This window comes from Archocentrus centrarchus, chromosome 13 (genome assembly GCF_007364275.1).
Source record: "Archocentrus centrarchus isolate MPI-CPG fArcCen1 chromosome 13, fArcCen1, whole genome shotgun sequence".
NCBI lineage: Eukaryota > Metazoa > Chordata > Actinopteri > Cichliformes > Cichlidae > Archocentrus > Archocentrus centrarchus.
Window position 1 is genome coordinate 9,931,319 of NC_044358.1, and position 20,422 is coordinate 9,951,740.

At 40.7% G+C, this 20,422-nt stretch overlaps 1 protein-coding gene across 1 annotated transcript in view; it reads left to right on the forward strand.

Moving 5' to 3' along the window:
• Positions 1 to 20,422, forward strand: part of col4a3 (collagen, type IV, alpha 3) — a 55,420-nt gene that overhangs the window by 16,442 nt on the left and 18,556 nt on the right. Inside the window, exons 22-35 of the mRNA XM_030744375.1 lie at positions 134 to 226; positions 705 to 800; positions 994 to 1,064; positions 9,758 to 9,946; positions 12,624 to 12,792; positions 12,874 to 12,966; positions 13,108 to 13,212; positions 13,412 to 13,506; positions 15,025 to 15,175; positions 17,389 to 17,502; positions 17,573 to 17,740; positions 19,144 to 19,233; positions 19,322 to 19,456; positions 19,985 to 20,083. Of these exons, the coding sequence (XP_030600235.1) occupies positions 134 to 226; positions 705 to 800; positions 994 to 1,064; positions 9,758 to 9,946; positions 12,624 to 12,792; positions 12,874 to 12,966; positions 13,108 to 13,212; positions 13,412 to 13,506; positions 15,025 to 15,175; positions 17,389 to 17,502; positions 17,573 to 17,740; positions 19,144 to 19,233; positions 19,322 to 19,456; positions 19,985 to 20,083 (1,668 nt within the window). The remainder of the gene's footprint in view (positions 1 to 133; positions 227 to 704; positions 801 to 993; positions 1,065 to 9,757; positions 9,947 to 12,623; positions 12,793 to 12,873; positions 12,967 to 13,107; positions 13,213 to 13,411; positions 13,507 to 15,024; positions 15,176 to 17,388; positions 17,503 to 17,572; positions 17,741 to 19,143; positions 19,234 to 19,321; positions 19,457 to 19,984; positions 20,084 to 20,422) is intronic.

A 20,422-nucleotide genomic window follows, 5' to 3' on the forward strand; every position in this document is an offset into this window, starting at 1 on the left:
AAAGCTTAAAGAGAGTAAAGAGCAGAGATTAAAAGAAAAAACAAAACTGATTGAACCTGACACTACCACATGAGAAAAATAAAATCAGCAGCTTTAAGTTTGTCTGATTTAATTTGTCTCTTGTGACTGTCAGACTTCTTGGAGGGAGGCGTTGGTCTACGAGGAGCTAAAGGTTCAAAAGGCTTGATTGGACTTCTTGGAGACAAAGGGCAGGAAGGACAGAAGGGTGAGTGATGACACATGAAATGATAATGTATCCTAAGTGTCTTGTTTCTCTGGTCTGATGGGAACATGAGCTTCACATTGAAGTTTAAAACAAAGAAGTTGTAAATGGAGGTTTGGAATTGTATTTTTGATTTTTGAAGACACAAAATAAAACTTAGAAATAATCACAATTTCAATACAGCTGAGTCGAAGCAAAAGCAATGTTAAAACAATCAAGAGAAAAGAAATCAGTGGCATAACACTGGTCATGTCTGCAGAATTTTGTCAATTTTAACTCCATTATGTTGAGACAAAGCCAACCACTGAGCAACAATTATCTTTATTCCTCAAAATAAAATCAGTAATTTATAAAGGTGTAGTAAACACTACTTCAAAATAAAATCCAGAAATGTATGATATATTGCTTTTTTTTTTAAGAAGGTGTACCTGCCTGGTATATTTTTTCATTATTAATGTAACAACTGATTAATGTTTATCAGGTGAGAAGGGGGAACTGTGTTCTACCTGTAGTGTTGTTTCTGCTGAGCCTGGACCCCCAGGTAAAAAAGGAGAGCCAGGTGAAATCGGGTTGGCAGGTAAGTACAGCAGTACACCTGCATTACTCATGTAGAATTATGAAATGTTAGTTTTTGGTTATTTGATTTAATCGTAGTTGTCGCACACTGAAAACAGCCGAACATGATATTTTTAAATATATTTTTAACTCATGCTGAATCTTAAGCAAGTAAATTTTACCTGTCTATCTCTGTGATGTCATTCTGATTCCAGGTGTGGATGGTTTTCCTGGTTTCAAAGGTGTCAAAGGGGTGAAAGGTCCTAAAGGACAACCTGGTCCACAAGTGAGTCCAACCCAGCTTTCTGTATACCGTATGGTACAAAATCGACCTTGAAAGTTGATTAATTGCATGGCCCTACTTTCGATGCAACGATGGTAAGACACAAGCATGTCCTGGGACAGATTGGTTTTTTAAGTGTCCTCAGAAAGTACAGTCACATATAACTCCAATCTTTAGCAGATCATCCCTTTTGTACTTAGTGAAGCTGGTCAACAGCTGAATAAACATAACAAACAAGAGGTATGCAGTAAACCAGCGAGAGAGTAAAGCCGCTGCGTATGAACGCACCGCCAAGTCAGGTGGTGTTTCACACATCGATTTCTACTCTAGGTCCTGCATGATGTCACAGAGGGCAAATATCTGTATATGGTTATCTCAGGCAAATAGCTTTGGTTGTGAGCACTGAGGCCCTACCCACCTGCTGTTCCAACCTTCTGTTTGTAAGCGGGAGCCAATCAGGAGAATATTACCTTAAATCAGCTAAAATGGCTTTTCTCAGACCAAGGAACCAAGGAGCTGCTGAAATACAAAATACAGAACTGGAAACGAGCGCAGTGGGCCCACTTTGACTGCATAACTGCTCCCAAAGGTTTTCGTTTGGTGCAGAGCAGGGTTATAATAGTTTTGGATTTTACATTATCGTTTAGTTTTACTTAGTTTTTACTTTTTTTTCTTTAATTCAGTTAGTTTTTATTAGTTTTCAGAGTGGTTTTGCTCGTTTTTATTAGTTTTTATTTTTGGTTTATTGCTTAGTTTTAGTTTAGTTTCGATAGTTTCAGTTTTAGTTTTTCACACTTTGTCAGGTGCAAGATTCAAGGTACAAGAGTAACTCTTGTGTAATTAAAACTCAACCAAAGATACCATTTAAATAAATATATTCAACAACCAACTGTTCACAAGACAGCAGCATTACAGGCTAAATGTGTGTAATATTAAGGTCATACATGAATATCAACAGAGAAAAACACAGGTAAACATTCAATTCAACTCAGTTTTATTTATATAGCGCCAAATCACAACAGTCACCTCAAGGCGCTTTGTATTGTGGGTAAAGACCCTACAATAATACAGAGAAAACCCAGCAGTCAAAACGACCCCCTATGAGCAGCACTTGGTGACAGTGGGAAGGAAAAACTCCCTTTTAACAGGAAGAACCCTCCAGCAGAACCAGGCTCAGGGAGGGGCAGTCATCTGCCACGACCGGTTGGGCTGAGGGAGAGAAAAGACATGCTGTGGAGGAGAGCCAGAGATTAATAACAATTAATGATTAAATGCAAAGTGGACTATAAACAAAGTAAATAAGGTGAATGAAAAGAAACAGTGCATTATGGGAACCCCCTAGCAGCCTAGGCCTATAGCAGCATAACTAAGGGATTGTTCAGGATCACCTGATCCAGCCCTAACTATAGGCTTGATCATAAAGGAAAGTTTGAAGCCTAATCTTAAAAACAGAGAGGGTGTCTGTCTCCTGAATCCAAGCTGGGAGCTGGTTCCACAGAAGAGGGGCCTGAAAGCTGAAGGCTCTGCCTCCCATTCTACTCTTAAGTATCCTAGGAACCACAAGTAAGCCAGCAGTCTGAGAGCGAAGTGCTCTGTTGGGGTGATATGGTACTATGAGGTCTTTGAGATAAGATGGGGCCTGATTATTCAAGACCTTGTAGGTGAGGAGAAGGATTTTAAATTCTATTCTAGATTTAACAGGGAGCCAATGAAGAGAAGCCAATATGGGAGAAATCTGCTCTCTCTTTCTAGTCCCTGTCAGTACTCTAGCTGCAGCATTTTGGATCAGCTGAAGGCTTTTCAGGGAGCTTTTAGGACAGCCTGATAATAATGAATTACAATAGTCCAGCCTAGAAGTAATAAATGCATGAATTAGCTTTTCAGCATCACTCTGAGACAGGATGTTTCTGATTTTAGAAATATTGCACAAATGCAAAAAAGCGGTCCTACATATTTGTTTAATATGTGCATTGAAGGACATATCCTGGTCAAAAATGACTCCAAGATTTCTCACAGTGTTACTGGAGGCCAAAGTAATGCCATCCAGAGTAAGTATCTGGTTTGACACCATGTTTCTAAGATTTGTGGGGCCGAGTACAAGAACTTCAGTTTTATCTGAATTTAGAAGCAGGAAATTAGAGGTCATCCAGTCCTTAACGTCTTTAAGACATTCCTGCAGTTTAACTAATTGATGTGTGTCATCTGGCTTCATTGATAGGTAAAGCTGAGTATCATCTGCATAACAATGAAAATTGATGCAATGCTTTCTAATAATACTGCCTAAGAGAAGCATGTATAATGTAAATAGAATTGGTCCTAGCACAGAACCCTGTGGAACTCCATAATTAACCTTAGTGTGTGAAGAAGACTCCCCATTTACATGAACAAATTGGAGTCTATGAGATAAATATGATTCAAACCACTGCAGTGCAGTACCTTTAATACCTATAGTATGCTCTAATCTCTGTAATAAAATGTTCTGGTCAACAGTATCAAAAGCTGCACTGAGGTCCAACAGGACAAGCACAGAGATGAGTCCACTGTCAGAGGCTCTAAGAAGATCATTGGTAACCTTCACTAATGCTGTTTCTGTACTGTGATGAATTCTGAAACCTGACTGAAACTCTTCAGATAAACCGTTCCTCTGCAGATGATCAGTTAGCTGTTTTACAACTACTCTTTCAAGAGTCTTTGAGAGAAAAGGAAGGTTGGAGATTGGCCTATAATTAGCTAAGACAGCTGGGTCAGTGATGGCTTTTTAAGTAGCGGTTTAATTACAGCCACCTTGAAGGCCTGTGCTATATAGCCAACTAATAAAGACAGATTGATCATTTTTAAGATAGAAGCATCAATAATTGGAAAGACTTCTTTGAACAGTCTAGTAGGAATGGGATCTAATAAACATGTTGCTGGTTTGGAGAAAGTAACTATTGAAGTTACTGTAACTCTGAAAGATCAACTGGAGCAAAAGAGTCTAAACAAATACCAGCAGTGCTGAAAGCAGCCGAACATGAAGATAAATCTTTGAGATGGTTATGAATAATTTTTTCTCTAATGTCTAAAATTTTATTTGTAAAGAAATCCACGAAGTCACTACTAGTTAAAGTGAAAGGAATACTCGGCTCTACAGAGCTCTGACTCTTTGTCAGCCTGGCTACAGTGCTGAAAACAAACCTGGGGTTGTTCTTATTTTCTTCAATTAATGATGAGTAGTAAGATGTCCTAGCTTTACGGAGGGCTTTTTTATAGAGCAACAAACTCTTTTTCCAGGCTAAATGAGCATCTTCTAATTTAGTGAGACACCATTCCCGCTCCAGCTTACGGGTTATTTGCTTTAAGCTGTGCGTTTGTGAATTATACCACGGAGTCAGGCACTTCTGATTTGAAGCTTTCCATTTCAGAGGAGCCACAGTATCCAAAGTCATACGCAGTATGTAAAACTATTGACGAGATAATCGACCTCACTGGGAGCAGAGTTTAGGTAGCTGCTCTGCACTGTGTTGGCACTGAAGAGCATAACAATGAAGGAATTAGATCCTTAAACATAGTTACAGCACTTTCAGAAAGACTTCTACTGTAATAAAACTTATTCCCCACTGCTGTGTAATCCATTAAAGTAAATGTAAATGTTACTAAGAAATGATCAGACAGGAGGGGGCTTTCAGGGAATACTGTTAAATCTTCAGTTTCTATGCCATATGTCAGGACAAGATCCAGAGTATAAATAAAGTGGTGGGTGGGCTCCTTTACATTTTGAAAGAAGCCAATTGAATCTAACAATCGATTAAATGCAGTGTTGAGGCTGTCATTTTCAGCATCTACATGGATGTTAAAATCACCCATTATAATTATTTTATCTGAACTGGGCACTAAATCCTGCTGTCCTACAGAACACAGTTATTTCCAGAAAGCCCGTAGTAAGGGGCGTGGTGGTGGACTTGCAGTAATTTACCATAATAATCTAGATCTTTCTTCAGTAAACCTACCTGAATGGTCATCTTTCGAATGCTTGGCATTTAAATCAAACTTACCTACTTCCGTGTTAGTTCTCCTCATCTATCGACCACCAAAACCAAATGCATCCTTTATCTCTGAGATGTCTCATCTTTTATCCACCATTTGCGTGTCTTCAGCAAATATTATCATACTGGGATACTTCAACATTCATGTCGACACCCCTACTGATTACCTTGCTGCCGAATTTCTCCTAACTACTAGATTGCTTTAATTTAAGGCAGCATGTCCATGTCCCTACTCATAAAGGGGGTCACACCCTGGACCTTGTTATCACAAGCGCCGCACTTCCTATTCATCTGCAGGCCTATGACCTGGGTGTATCTGATCACAAGGCAATATCTTTGAAACTGCTCTCCACTGCTCTCACTACCAAGCCTAAACGCCAGATACGTTTTAGAAATATTAAAAACATTGACACATCTGGCTTTGTAGCTGAGCTTCAGTGCCTCTGTAGAGATTTTACATCAGCTGATGAGGCACTCGGTTACTACGACACTCATCTTAGTAACCTCTTGGACTCCCATGCGCCAATTAAAACAAGAACTGTTACATTCTCTCGCTCAGCTCCTTGGTATTCAAATGAACTTTGGAAAATGAAGACTGCAGGATGGGTCCTGGAGCACTGATATATATCTACAGGGCTCACTGTGCATAAACAAATGTACAGAACACATCAAAGGGCCTATGCTCATTCCTTGAAATTGGCCCGTTCGCAGTTCTTCTCTGACATCATTGGTAGAAACCCTGGTTGTTCCAAACAGCTCTTCAAAACAGTAAACTGTCTTCTTACTATGAAATCTCCTTCTACCATTACCTCTGATGCCACAGTGGAGCAATGCAACAGGTTTATGGCCTTCTTTACATCCAAGATCTCCTCAATACGTACAGCTCTATCAGGTTCAAAAACTGTCATTTCAGATTATAGCCTGAGTGCTACTTCTCACTCCTTCACCTGCTTCCCAATTGCTACATCAGAAGAGATCCAGGACATCATCAGGAAGATGAGGACCCCTACATGTCCCCTAGATCCTCTTCCTACCACCTTGGTGAAAACACATCTACCTCATCTTACCCCCATCATCTGTTCTATTGTCAACCTTTCCATGCGAAGTGGCCATGTTCCCTCTTCTTTGAAAAAAGCCATTATCAGACCCATATTAAAAAAACCTACTCTTGATCCGGATAACCTAGTAAACTACAGGCCAATCTCAAACCTCTCATTTATTTCTAAACTTCTGGAAAAAGCTGTTGCAATGCATCTCCAAAACCATCTTAGTTGCAATAATCTCTACGAAAAATTTCAATCTGGATTTCACTGCCCACAGCACAGAAACAGCACTCGTGAGAATCAAGAATGACCTGTTGATGGCAGCTGATAATGGTTTCCCCTCCGTTCTTATCCTCCTAGACCTATCTGCGGCATTCGACACGGTTGATCATTACATCCTATTACACAGGCTTCAATACACCGCTGGGTTTTCCGGCCCAGCCCTTGACTGGTTCAGTTCTTACCTCACAAATCGATCTGAATGTGTTGCACTGGGCAATGCCACATCGGAACCCCACATTGTCACCTGTGGGGTGCCCCAGGGATCTGTGCTTGGACCAGTTTTGTTTAATCTTTATCTGCTTCCTCTGGGTCAGATCATAAACAAACATAGTATTTCGTTTCACTGTTATGCTGACGACACGCAGTTATATGTTAAAGCCACTGCTGATGAGCCTCTTCCATCTGCACCTTTGTCATCTCCGTCTCCATCGTTGCCAAGGCTTGTCAAATGTCTGGAGGAGATCAAGGGATGGATGGAAGATAATTTTCTCCAGCTTAACAGCTCTAAAACAGAAGCAATCATGATTGGTACTCCCCACCAGATCAAATCATCACCCATCGTTAGTATATCTTTTCTTGGACACAGTATTCCTCTCTCCTCATCAGTTACCAATCTTGGTGTTAGGATGGATCCTCAACTCAACTTGGAACTCCATATAAACCACCTTTGTAAAATCTCATTCTACCACCTTTGCAATATTGCAAAACTCCGCCCTGTCTTAACTTTTCAAGATGCAGAGAAACTGGTCCATGCATTTGTCTCATCCAGACTGGATTACTGTAATGCACTCTTTGTCGGTATCCCCAAGTCTTCAGAAACTCCAGTACATTCAAAACGCTGTGGCCCGGATACTAAAGGGACTCTTCAGTCCCTCCACTGGCTTCCTGTTTCTTACAGGATTGACTATAAGGTTGTTCTTCTTACTTATCAATGTGTTTATGGCAATGCCCCTTCCTATCTTAAAGAGCTTCTTTCTTTAGAATGTACGACACACTCCTCCAGATCGGCTCGCACAAACTCTCTCATCGTACCAAGGACAAATTTACGGACTATGGGTGACCGGGCTTTCTGTGTGGCTGCCCCTCGTCTATGGAACTCGCTTCCATCTGAACTGAGAGCTCCTCAAACTTTGGACAGTTTTAGAAAGGGCTTAAAGACTTTTCTTTTTATAAGAGCTTTTAATCTTTGTGCATAATTCTTAGCTATTTTATCTATACCCTGGTGTATTTTAATTTTACACCATGGTCTGTTTTTAGTGTGTTTTATACTTTTACTGCTTGTTATAATGTTTTTTTGTTTTGTAGCACTTTGAGGTTTTTTAAAATGTAAAGTGCATTATAAATTAAAGGTATTATTATTATTATTATTATTATTATTACTAAATCAGATAAAAAGTCTGAGAAGTCAGATAGAAACTCTGAGTAAGGACCAGGTGGACGATAGATAATAACAAATAAAACAGGTTTTTGATTTTCCCAATTAGGGTGGACAAGACTAAGAGTCAGGCTTTCAAAAGAATGAAAACTTTGTCTGGGTCTTTGATTAATTAATAAGCTGGAATTAAAGATTGCTGCTACTCCTCCTCGACCTGTGCTTCGAGCATTCTGACAGTTACTGTGACTCGGGGATGTTGATTCATTTAAACTAACATATTCATCCTGCTGTAACCAGGTTTCTGTAAGGCAGAATAAATCAATATGTTGATCAATTATTAAATCATTTACTAATAGGGACTTGGAAGAGAGAGACCTAATGTTTAATAATCCACATTTAATTGTAAACATGAACTCCCAAACTCAACAAATTCTACAATAAACTCCCAATAAAGTTCAGCATTAGTGCAGCAGATTAACAACAGCTTCTGTTTTGGAGCTAGCTTGGTTAGATGCTCAATATGTGGCCGACCTCATGTCGCATTTCTGCTTGTGTAGCTGGATTGTGTGTGTTCATTACCTTACTGTCATGTGCTGGTGTTTTATATGCGGTGCCGGCTGGGACTTGTTTTGGTTCTTGCTCTTTGTGCTCATTTTTTTGGCTGCAAACATATTTGTCCCTGTTTTTTCTTCATTCCCTCGGGTCCTTATATTGATTATTCCTGATTGTTATTCTCTCAATGATAAAATGGCACAAGGACAGAACAGGTTCATCACAACGTTGCGGCTGCGTGGCAGCGACGAGTAGTCACATTTCTCCGGAGGTGAACGCCAGATTCCGTCGGTTCAGAGCGGTTTCCGTAGCTGCCTTGTGTGCGCTTCTCAGGTGGACGTTGATGTTGGTGTTTTTTCCTCACTGAGACGTGTTCCATACATTTTTCATCATTCACAACAAGACACGCTTCTATCTGTATTATCGGACTCAAAGAAACTCCATATGGGACTCTGCCGCTTTCTCAGCAGCCCGCTGACATTAGTTTGTGGACCGGCGCAGTGAGCGCAGTGAGCGCAGCATGCGCGCGCGACGGCGCTCCCAGCTTAAACTCAGAGAGCAGAAAAATTATAAATCCATAAAGCTTTTAAATAAAATGACAAACAAGGAAAGGAAGGTCATTATATCTATAATTTTTTAGTTTTAGTTAGTTTTCTAAACTCACAATACAGTTTTAGTTAGTTATCGTTTTTTCCTTTTAATTTTAGTTTTTATTTATTTCAGTTAACGACAATGTTTTTTCAATTTCAGTTTTCGTTATTTCGTTCGTTTTTGTTAACTATAATAACCCTGGTGCAGAGTAAAGTCATGCTCCAACTGATATTAACCAGCTTTTGTTCTCTTCTTTGTCACACAGCAAATCTTCATTGCCATCACAGACCTGAAAAACTATATTGAATGCACAATATAAACATGTGTTAGTTACTTAACATTTACAACCAAAATAAAGCTTACATCCACAGTAAAATACATAAGCATACCATGTGGACCTTCTGCCCAAACATTTGGGAGATGTTATTGTCCGTATCATCGTTTTTTTCCTTCACACTTAAATCCAAACTAACTTATCTTCTGCGTGTCATCAGTAGCCTCCGGTAGCATGCATCTCTCAATTGGTCATGTGCTCATTGCATAATCACGTCTCAGTGCAATACACAATTCCACCAACAGATGTCAGTGATACAATCCAAGGCAGATTATATTCTCAGTGTTTACAAAGAAAAGGACATTAAATATGAACAAATAAACACCTTCTCTCTGCAACAGCTGCAGACAATAATATCTTGACTTTGGATCACTGGACTCCATTACAGTCATAATTAACTGCACTTTTTATCATGTTGTTAGCTGTCTGTCATGATCACCATGCAGTAAGAGATACATTAGTAAGAATAAGAATAACATACCCTTACTTGTTGTCAGGGTTCACTGGGGTTGCCTGGCCTCACAGGATCCCCTGGACCTCCTGGTGACCCAGGAATCATGACGAGGGTAGGACAGATGGGTCAGGACGGATCCCAGGGAGAGCCAGGACCACAAGGACTCCAAGGAAGTGATGGACCTCCAGGAGAAACAGGACCTAAAGGTCTTCAGGGACAGAAAGGAGACCCTGTGAGTATCAGTTTTTTATGTCCACTGCAGACTAGATCGGCAAACTCAGTACATTTATTCAACCACTGTAAATAAGTAAGGTTTACTTACTTGTACTTTATATGGCTCAACTGTAGCTACTTGGCAGGTTTTTTGCAAAAAATAAGTACTGTGCAGAAGTCTTGAGCCCCATTCCTTCATTTCTTTATATTTTGCTTCCAAGGAGCCAAACTTTCTTGTAATTTTTTTTAGTGGTCTTGTTCTGGTCTTGTGTTTCTGTGGTCATTGGCTGCTTTTTCACTCATTTTCAGTCCAGTCCTGGTAGCTGACCAAGGTTTCTGTTTGTTGAGCTTCTAAACTCTGACCTATGAATCATGCAAGCATGAAAAGGCTCCTAACTCAAGGGATGAACCAATGCTGTGTCTGCACATAACAGACAACTTAGCAAAGAACCAATTTGTATATTTAGGCAGTTTGTTACTAGCAGCCTGTCACAGAAACACATCATCTGTTCTCATTTCTTTAATTGAATCTGTGATAACAGTTTGACAGACATCAGATACCATTTTTGTACCAACAAGGTGATTCCCAACGAGCCGTTAGATAATAATATTCGCTTTTTAAACGTGAAGAAACTGGAAGTGGAGAACAAAAAAAAGAAGTTTGAGGTCTAAAACAAATCTATCTAGATTAGGTGAACAGTATCTGAAAGTCATGTTCTTAAGAAACAGGAAAAACACAGCAAAGACCTGACAGGACCTGAGAGATACATGTGGACCTTCAGCTGAGCCATCTGCTGTTCACTGAACCCTCATCAGAAATGGTCTCAGTGGAACGGCGGCTGTCGGGAAGTCATTCTTAAGGAAGGGAAACAGACTGAGGTCTGCCACGTCACACCAGAACTGGACTGAACATCCGATGCAGCAATGGATCCAAGTTTGACATTTTTGATTTGAATCATGGTTGACATATACAGAGGCCCAACTGTAAGTGTCTGCAGCCATCTGTAAAACACACTGGAGGCTCTGTCATGGTTTGAGGCATTTTAGGTGTTGGAGATCTTGTCAAACTGATGGAAATATGAACACAGAAAAATACCATCAGATTTTGATCCACCACACACCATCTGGGAAACATCTGATTGACAGTAGCTGAATTTTTCTGCATGACAATGATCCCCAATGCAGTAAAAGCATACTGGGATAGAAAAATACATAATGCTGAAGAATAAAGGTGGTCATATCAAATATTGTTTTCAGGCTGGTTAGAATTGAAAAAACTCTGTTTTGCCTCATATACCCTTTGTGTTTGCATGTTTCAGTGAACCTATTTCCCATTTTCCTGCAAACTATGACAGCTGGCTCAAGATTTTAGTGCAGCACTGTGTGCTTTGGTATAAATTACACTTCTCACTTAATTCAAAATTTTTACAAACCATTCATAGAGAGAGAAAGAAAATATATCCGCAGCTGAATTCATAATGTACAGTGTATCACAAAAGTGAGTACACCCCTCACATGTGTGCAGATATTTCAGTATATCTTTTCATGGGACAACACTGACAAAATGACACTTTGACACAATGAAAAGTAGTCTGTGTGCAGCTTATATAACAGTCTTCATGTAGAGCAACAATTCATCTTTTAAGATCCTCACAGAGTTCTTTGCCATTTTGGAACTTTCAGTGACCAGTATGAGAGAGTGTGAGAGCTGTGCTACAAAACTGAACACACCTGCTCCCTATGCACACCTGAGACCTAGTAACACTAACGAGTCACATGACATTTTGGAGGGGAAATGACAAGCAGTGGTCAATTTGGACATTTACGGGTGTAGTCTCTTTTGTTGCCGCTGGTTTAGACATTAATGGCTGTATATTGAGTTATTTTGAGGGAAGAATAAATTTACACTGTTATATAAGCTGCACACAGACTACTTTTCATTGTGTCAAAGTGTCATTTTGTCAGTGTTGTCCCATGAAAAGATATACTTAAATATCTGCAGACATGTGAGGGGTGTACTCACTTTTGTGATACACTGTAAGTGATCATTACATGTAGTTTGATCCAGAACAGTCCGATGCACTCCACAATTAAAACACTGAAGTCCTGCCTTTACATCCATGAGGAAAAATAAGGAATATTTTCATAACAAAACCTGTACTTGAAACAGCATATAATTTGCAGATTAGAATAGCTGAAGCAATCACATTTTTTGTAGCCAGGATGCTAACTTGCAAATTGGAATGAAACTGGCTGCAGTGTATCTTTGTGGCGTCTCTGAGGAGATACATATTTTGTGAAGGCAGTGCCCATGTTTTAGCTCTGATGAGACATCTTAAATCAGCATGTTTGGAGTAGCCCTGTGCATCTTTGATCAGACTTGACTCCATCTTTGATCAGAGTCAAGGCACATTTGTTTTAAAATCCAATAAATGCCCTAGCCGGATGACAGAAACCAAACATCTGGCCTTCCTAACCCTGATATAAGTTTTTTGTTGTTGTAGCTGGTTAAATTTTACTCTAAAAAGCATTAAAAAATTAAAAAAAAAAAGTCACAAACACTGGCTGCCACTAGATGGAGCCAGTGTTTGTGACTTGTTGAAGGTGGCTTTGAGGAACAAGCCATCCAGTTTTAACAGTTTCTGTTTCCAGATGGGATTCTAAGATGATCCTTTGCTGTTTATTCATTCTTTCAGGGGCCACTGGGGCAAAAAGGAGACAGGGGCTCACTTGGACACCCTGGTCCCAGAGGTCCACCAGGGCAAATGGGGCCTTCAGGACCTCTTGGTATTGGAATGCCGGGACCTCCAGGAACTAAAGGCAACATGGGAGACCTTGGACAGCCAGGAAACCCTGGAATAGCAGGTATGTCTGTCCAGGTGGTCTGAAACTTGGAACTGGGTGGATGGGGTAGGCCCAAAGCTAACAGGCTGTTTTATGTTTCAGGTGAAAAAGGTCAACCAGGGGAAAACATTTTTCTTCCAGGAGATCCAGGCCAGAAAGGAGAGAAAGGTGTATCTGGAATCCCCGGACCTGATGGTGAACCCAATTAATTTGTCCACTGCGTTTATATTTTACAGACAAATCCACCACATCTTTTTAGGAGTCACTGACTACACCTGCTGGAGGTGTACACTCCATTTCTGTTGCTGATTCACCTGTGCTCTCTGCTCATCACAGGCGGAACGGGAGTGCTAGGCAATCCTGGAGCTATTGGTCCAAAGGGAGTAAAAGGCGATAAAGGATTTTCAGTCCAGGGACTCCCAGGCTTTCCAGGGGTCAAAGGTCAGTTCTGGAACAATTTTTACATGAATTAACTCTTGGTTATTATGAATGTTGAGAATTAACCTGAGCTCCTAACCCTATGTTTCAGAAAAAAAAAAACACTATGATATCGTAAAATTGGGAGTTTGGGTTACGGGTACTTGGAGCTCACGGGGTTAAAACAGTTCCTATAATTTCAGTTAATTATTATTTATCTCAGGAGTGAAGGGTCTTCCAGGAGCCCCGGGTATATCCAGCTTTGGCATCAAGGGACGAGCAGGACCATCAGGACCTCCAGGGATGCCAGGCCCAAAGGTAATGTGCACTCAATCAAACAGAAATGTCTTTCCTTATAGAAACATGTGAAAAGTGACGAACATCCTTGGCAAACTGTGTGGTCCAAACACAACACAACTGCTGCTAGTGTGAGAGATGGGGAGTTTAGTTCCTCACTTCCAGCATGAAAGGAATGAATGCATGCAGTGGGAGATTCTTGTTGCCCCTCGTACTCAGTGACCCTCTGTGGATAGAGATGGACCATTAATATTATTAAGTCATAACATCTTTAAAAAAAATTTTTTTTTTTAAAAAACTGTTTGTGTGTAAAACTACTCACCTGTCTGTTCTCCACTCTTCACACAATTGACCCTTTTGGAGTCTAAGTTATTTTCATTGATGACTCAAACCTTAAGACTAACTCTGTGTCTCTGTCCATCCATTTTCCATTAATCCAGTTCAGAGTCATGGGACCTTGAGCCTATCTCAGCTGTCATAGGGTGAGAGGTGGGATATATTCTGGACATCAATTTATTGCAGGGCTAACACAGACAGATCTGGAACCTGTGCAGACATGGAGAGAGCATGAAGTTCTCTGTCTGAGTTGATGGCCCTAACCCATAGGGGCAACACAAAATGGTTGGTGTTGTCCCCAAATCTTAGTCTGAATAGTGACATCATTCATTTGCTGTCTGATCATGACTGAACCTTTTTTCTTTTTTTTTTTTTTTTTTTTTTTGTAATTTTCAGAGTTTTTTGTTTCCAGTCAGGGTTGTAAGATTGTCTCCCTCCCCTCAGCCCCAACCAGTCGTGGCAGATGGCTGCCTCCTCCCTGAGCCTGGTTGTGCCAAAGGTTTCTTCCTGTTCAAAGGGAGTTTTTCCCTCCCACTATCACCAAATGCTTGCTTATAGAAGGTCATCTGATTGTTGAGGTTTCTTTTTTATATTGTAGGGACTTTACCTTACATTATAAAGCACCTTAAGCCAACTGTTGACAATGAGGTCCCATCTTAGTGTTGGCTCTCACTGTGATATATCACACAGTGCTGGTTTTGTGTAGCTTAATCTGTGTAGCTCAAATAATCTAGATAATGACTTATTTCATAGTCATAGTCTTCAAATACTTTATCCAAAGCACACTCTCTTCTTAATCTCTTGTAAATTCTATTCACATTATTCATTGTGTTTTTAGGGACTCTCTTACATAGTGTAGCTGTTAGCATAGCTCTTAGCCGACTCACCAAGGTTGAAACCAGGAAGCAGAGTTACACGTCTCTCTGCAGCTTCTCTCCACCTGCCATCCCCCAAAACCCCATCCCCATAGAGACAGTGTCTGCTCCCAGACCACCAAAAAACAAACCAAATCTAAATGATACAGTTGACCCTAAAAGCCAAACGAACCAACATGTAATGGGTACTAACTTATTATAAGCATCAACCTTCATTACTTTTTTGGAACATGACAATAGCAGAAGAAGATGATACTACATCTTGTTTACCAATTGGTTATAAACGTGATTTACTGGTTTCCTGTTCTGCTGTTCTCTGTGGTCTCAGGGGGAAAAGGGTTTTGGCTTTCCAGGCCCGCAGGGCCAATCAGGACTTCAGGGAGAAGATGGCTCTGTAGGACCTCAAGGAGACACTGGACCTCAAGGATTAAATGGATTTCCAGGCCCACCAGGGCAAGCTGGTCCACCAGGACCCAAAGGTAGCTTAGCTAACAACTGATGATGCAGCTCTGTGGACTCACTGATTACAACATGTGTCTGGGCATCTAATGTTTAAACAGATAAACACCCAGCATGGTTTAACATAGAGCCAGTTTGAGGCGTTTTTATAAAAATGGGGTGGTGTTGTTGTGGAATGCCTCAAGTCTAAGAGAGCTAGCTTATATATTTTCTCTAAACAAAGAACAAATGAAGTGTTGTGTCACGTGCTTCCTTGTTCTGACTGGTTGTAGGTCTTTTGACCTGTGGATTATTGTGACCTGTGCCCATTAATAACCACTGAAACTGAAGCTCCAGTCAATACTACTGTGGCCAAAGAACAATGCAGGATGCATAAACTATGGTTCGAGAATCAAAGTGGCACTTTGACACCACAGTTCTATTGTACAGTCAGTTTTCTCCATACAACTGGAAAAATTCACAGGAACACAGTCTGCACACTGAACCAACAGAGCATCCCTATTGAATCTGCAGATTACAGGAGGTCCACTTTGTGACACAAACCATGGAGCTGCCATTTATCAGGCGAATGCCTCTTTACTGAGTCTTTTGTCCTGTGGCTGGATACCGGCTCCACCATCTTGGAGTAGGTGACAACCACAGTCCTTGGTCTGCTCTGCATTCTCAACTAATCTATGATTCTCTCACCTGGGGAAAAAAAAAAACTTACATGGATGCAATTATTACAAACAAAAATGTTATTTTTGCCAACAAAAATGTTGGCATCCCTAAGTATTTTTTCCCAGAAAATTATTGCAATCACATATTTTGTTATGCACATGCTCGTTTCCTTTGTGTGTATTGGAAAACACAAAAAAGAGAGGAAAAAAAGCCAAAATCCATATAATTTTACGTTAAACTCCAAACATGGGCCGGACAGAATTGTTGGCACCTTTTCAAAATTTGGGGTAAAAGAAACTTTGTTTCAAGCATTTGATGCTTGTTTAAACTCACCTGTGGTGAGTAACAGGTGCAGGCAATATAAAAATCACACCTGAAACCAGAATAATGGAGAGAAGTTGACTCAGTCTCAAACGTTGTGTGTCTGTGTGTGCCACACTAAACATGGAGAACAGAAAGAGAAAGAGAACTGTCTGAGGACTTGAGGACCAATTGTGAAAAAATATCAACAATCTCAAGGTTACACGTCCATCTGCAGAGATCTTGATGTTCCTTTGTCCATGGTGTGCAACATAATCAAGAAGTTTAGAGCCCACGGCTCTGTAGATAATTTCCCTGGATGTGGACGGAAGAGAAAAACTGATGAAAGGATAGTCCGGATGGTGGATAAGCAGCTCCAATCAAGTTCTCAAGAAATTCAAGCTGTCCTGCAGGCTCAGGGTGCATCAGTGTCAGCGCCAACTATCTGTCTTGAATGAAATGAAATGCTGTCGCAGGAGACCCAGGAGGACCCCACTGCTGACACAAAAACATAAAAAAGCTAGACTGCAGTTTGCCAAAATGTACGTGAGTAAGCCAAAATCCTTCTGGGACAATGTCCTGCGGACAGATGAGACCAAGACAGAGCTGTTTTCCGAAAACAGAACGAGGCCTACAAAGACAAGAACTCAGTACCTACAGTCAAATATGGTGGAGGTTAAAAGATGTTTTGGGGTTGTTTTGCTGCCTCTGGCACTGCATTCCTTGACTATGTGCAAAGTATAATGGAATGTGAAGATTGCCAAAGGATTTTGGGTCCAGTGTCAGAAAGCTGGGTTTGCGTCCAAGGTTGTGGGTCTTCCAGCAGGACAATGACCCCAAACATGCTTCAAAAAGCACAAAGAAATGGATGAAAACAAAGTGCTGGAGAGTTCTGAAGTGGCCCGCGATGAGTCCGGATCTAAATACTATTGAACACCTGTGGAGAGGTGTAAGAAGCTTGTTGATGGTTATAGGAAGCGGTTGATTTCAGTTATTTATTCCAAAGGGTTTGCAACCAAATATTAAGTTGAGGGTGCCAGTAATTTTTGGAGTTTTGCATAGAATGATATGAATTTTGGCTTCTTTTTTTTCTGTTTTTGTGTGTTGGAGAAATACTTCATTTACTGTAAAAATTTCAGGGGTGCCAACATTTTTCAGCCATGGCTGTACGTTGATGGGTCCCCTCTGCTGTTTGTGTGGAATATATATGTACCAGGACAGAAAATTAGCCAGGTTTGGTTTTAACCAGAAACTGACGTGAAGTATTTTTCAGGTCAAAGAGGTCTTTGTGGCGTACGTGGTCCTGTTGGTTTTGTTGGAATCTGTTTTCCTGGATCTCCTGGACCTGATGGAGAGCCAGGACCAGTGGGCTTCATTGGATTCCCAGGTATCACTTTAAGTAGAGTTGATGTCTCCAAAGAGAAACAGACCTGATCTAACACTGTCTTGTTCTGCAGGGTCTGCAGGCCTAAAGGGTTTGAAGGGAGATGCTGGGCTGCCTGGCACAGGAGTAGTGGGGCCTCAGGGGCTACCTGGGTCCAAAGGGGATGCTGGAAAACCAGGATCTGTTGGACGTGTTGGATCAAAAGGCTTCAGAGGGGATGATGGGAAGCCAGGAAGCCCTGGTGAGGAGGCATCACCAATGCTGCTCAATTTTAACTTTGATATGAATGTGTTTAGTTACTCCTCGGCCTCCTTTAGCAGTAACAGTACTTGTAATAAATGTAGCCTGTTTTTACCGTGAAGAACAGGCTCAGTGAATTGGAGACCCACCTCTTCTTGAAAATCCTGTCGATATCCAGGCACCTGTAGCTGTGGGGACCAAGCTAGCTTAGCCACCATTAACACCAGCCAGGAAAGCAGGCTGGCTGGGTGACTGTGAGTAGGAAGCATAGTCCTAAACAGAAGACCAAATAGCCATTCATGCGTCTAATCATTTTCCCCACTCGCTGACCCACCCATCGAGGAGCAAACTCTGGTTATTGGTGACTCTTTTTTGGAGAAACGTGAAGCTAGTGACACCAGCAGCCATAGTTGAATGTCTTCCAGGGGCCAGAGCAGGCGACATTCAAGGAAATCTGAAACTGTAATGTAGATTTGGTAAGATCGTAATTCACGTCGGCAGTAATGACACCTGGTTATGCCAATCGGAGGTCACTAAAGTTAATATTGAATCGTGAGTAACTTTGCAAAAACAATGTCAGACTGTTGTTTTCTCTGGACCCCTCCCCAATCAGACCAGGAGCGACATGTTTAGCAAGACCAGGCCATCAAAAAACAAAACAAAAAAAAAACAGCAAAAGACAATTTAAGCATAAAAATTCACAAATAAAGAACTATATAGCTTCCTCAACTGTACCAAAGAGTAAAACAGTTAAATATGGATTATTAAACATTAGGTCTCTCTCTCTCTTCCAAGTCCCTGTTAGTAAATGATTTAATACTTGATCAACATATTGATTTATTGTGCCTTACAGAAACCTGGTTACAGCAGGATGAACATGTTAGTTTAAATGAATCAACACCCCCGAGTCACGCTGACTGTCTGAATGCTCGAAGCACACTCAGTTCAGACAAAATAATTATAGTGAGTGATTTAACATCCATGTAGATGCTGGAAACAGCAGCCTCAACAATGCAGTTATTCTGCCTCAGTTCAAACCTTCTGATCATCACAGTCATAGTGCATGTTTCAACTTTATATTAGTGTCTGTTTTGTCAGTGAAAAGTGTGATAGGAGAAAAAAGAAGTTTGAAATTTGACTACAACTAAATTTTTAATGTTAACCTCTGCCAGTGTGCCAGTGACCCACTTAGGGATAGGGTTAGTTTCAGAAACTAAACAATGTTCTCTTTAAGATCAAGTCAAGAGACATTTTGGCCTTATGGTTTTAATTTCCACAAGATTTTTATTTGAGTACGTCAAGCAGGTGAAATTCCAAATGGTTAATGTGAAATAATTAGCAAATGAAATAATTAGTGTTTAACGTTATATTGAATTGCAACATTAATGCATGTTTGTTTTATAGGGATCAGAGGGGACATGGGTCCTCCAGGACCATTTGGGATTCCAGGGGACGATGGGACACCAGGAGAGCCCGGACAACCAGGACCCAGAGGTTTCATTTAACCACCAGTGAGTCCGATATTTTCACTGAAAGTCTCTCTGTCTGTCTGACCCTTTTCTTTTAACATCTGCCTGTTTAGGTCAGATGGGTGCAGATGGGATCAGGGGCTCTCAAGGCACTCCGGGGCCTCGGGGGGACCAAGGAGAAACTGGACCACAAGGAATCCAGACAATTATTGAAATGTTTGGAGATCCTGGAGACAATGGATTACCAGGTATTCTATTCTATTCTATTGTGTACCACTTTTTAGTTTGGAAGCTTTGTTGTTTATTGTATTTACTGTGTTACTTTGATATTGTCTCTCAAAGTGGTTAGCTTAGCTCAGCATAAACTCAGCAGCAACACTAACCTGCCTGCACTGCTGAAGCTCACAGATTCAGTAAAGTCAAAGTTTATTTCTTTAGCACATTTAAACAACCTCAGATGACTTACAGGTTATACAAAATATATACTAAACATCAGTCACTAAATCAACAATAAATATCATTAAAAAAATAAAATAAAACAAAGTAAATCAAAGCTGTTTTTATAGTGAAAACCAGCAAGCAATAGTAACATTTTTAGAAGTGTTTTAAAATAACCACCACTGTCGCCTCTGCTTTTAACCCTGCATCTACGCATATTCAAGATCAGCTGGTTCGTAGACCTCAGATATACTGTGTATGAGCTCGTTAATTTGTAAAACAAGGTGGGTTATGTGTCTTCCTGACAGTGACCTGTCTTTTTACTCTCTTACCATCAGGGCCCGGTGGCGCCACTGGCAGTAAAGGAGATAAGGGCTGCCCGGGCCCACAGGGTAAAGATGGAGTCAGTGGCAGACCTGGAAACTGTGGGCTTAAAGGTGAACTGTTATGTTAAGATCCTTGTTAGATGTGTAATCTCTCTGTCCTTCTAAAAGACATGGGGTTATGTTAGGGTTAACCCTAACATCGCCAGCGTCATCAGCTTTGAACCCTGGTGACGCTGGCACCAAGAACCACTAAAACCACTAAACCTTCTCTTGCATCACTGTGTGAAACACATATTGAGACCACCCTGTTATCCTTGGTGACTGAGGTTTTTTCTTTTAATTTGATGTTTTTTCTGGTGATGCTGAATCATATCGTGTTTGAAATGTTTCTCAATTTACTGTCATACAGTCACAAAATGTGACAGCACTGTCAGACGTCCTGGATCTGTG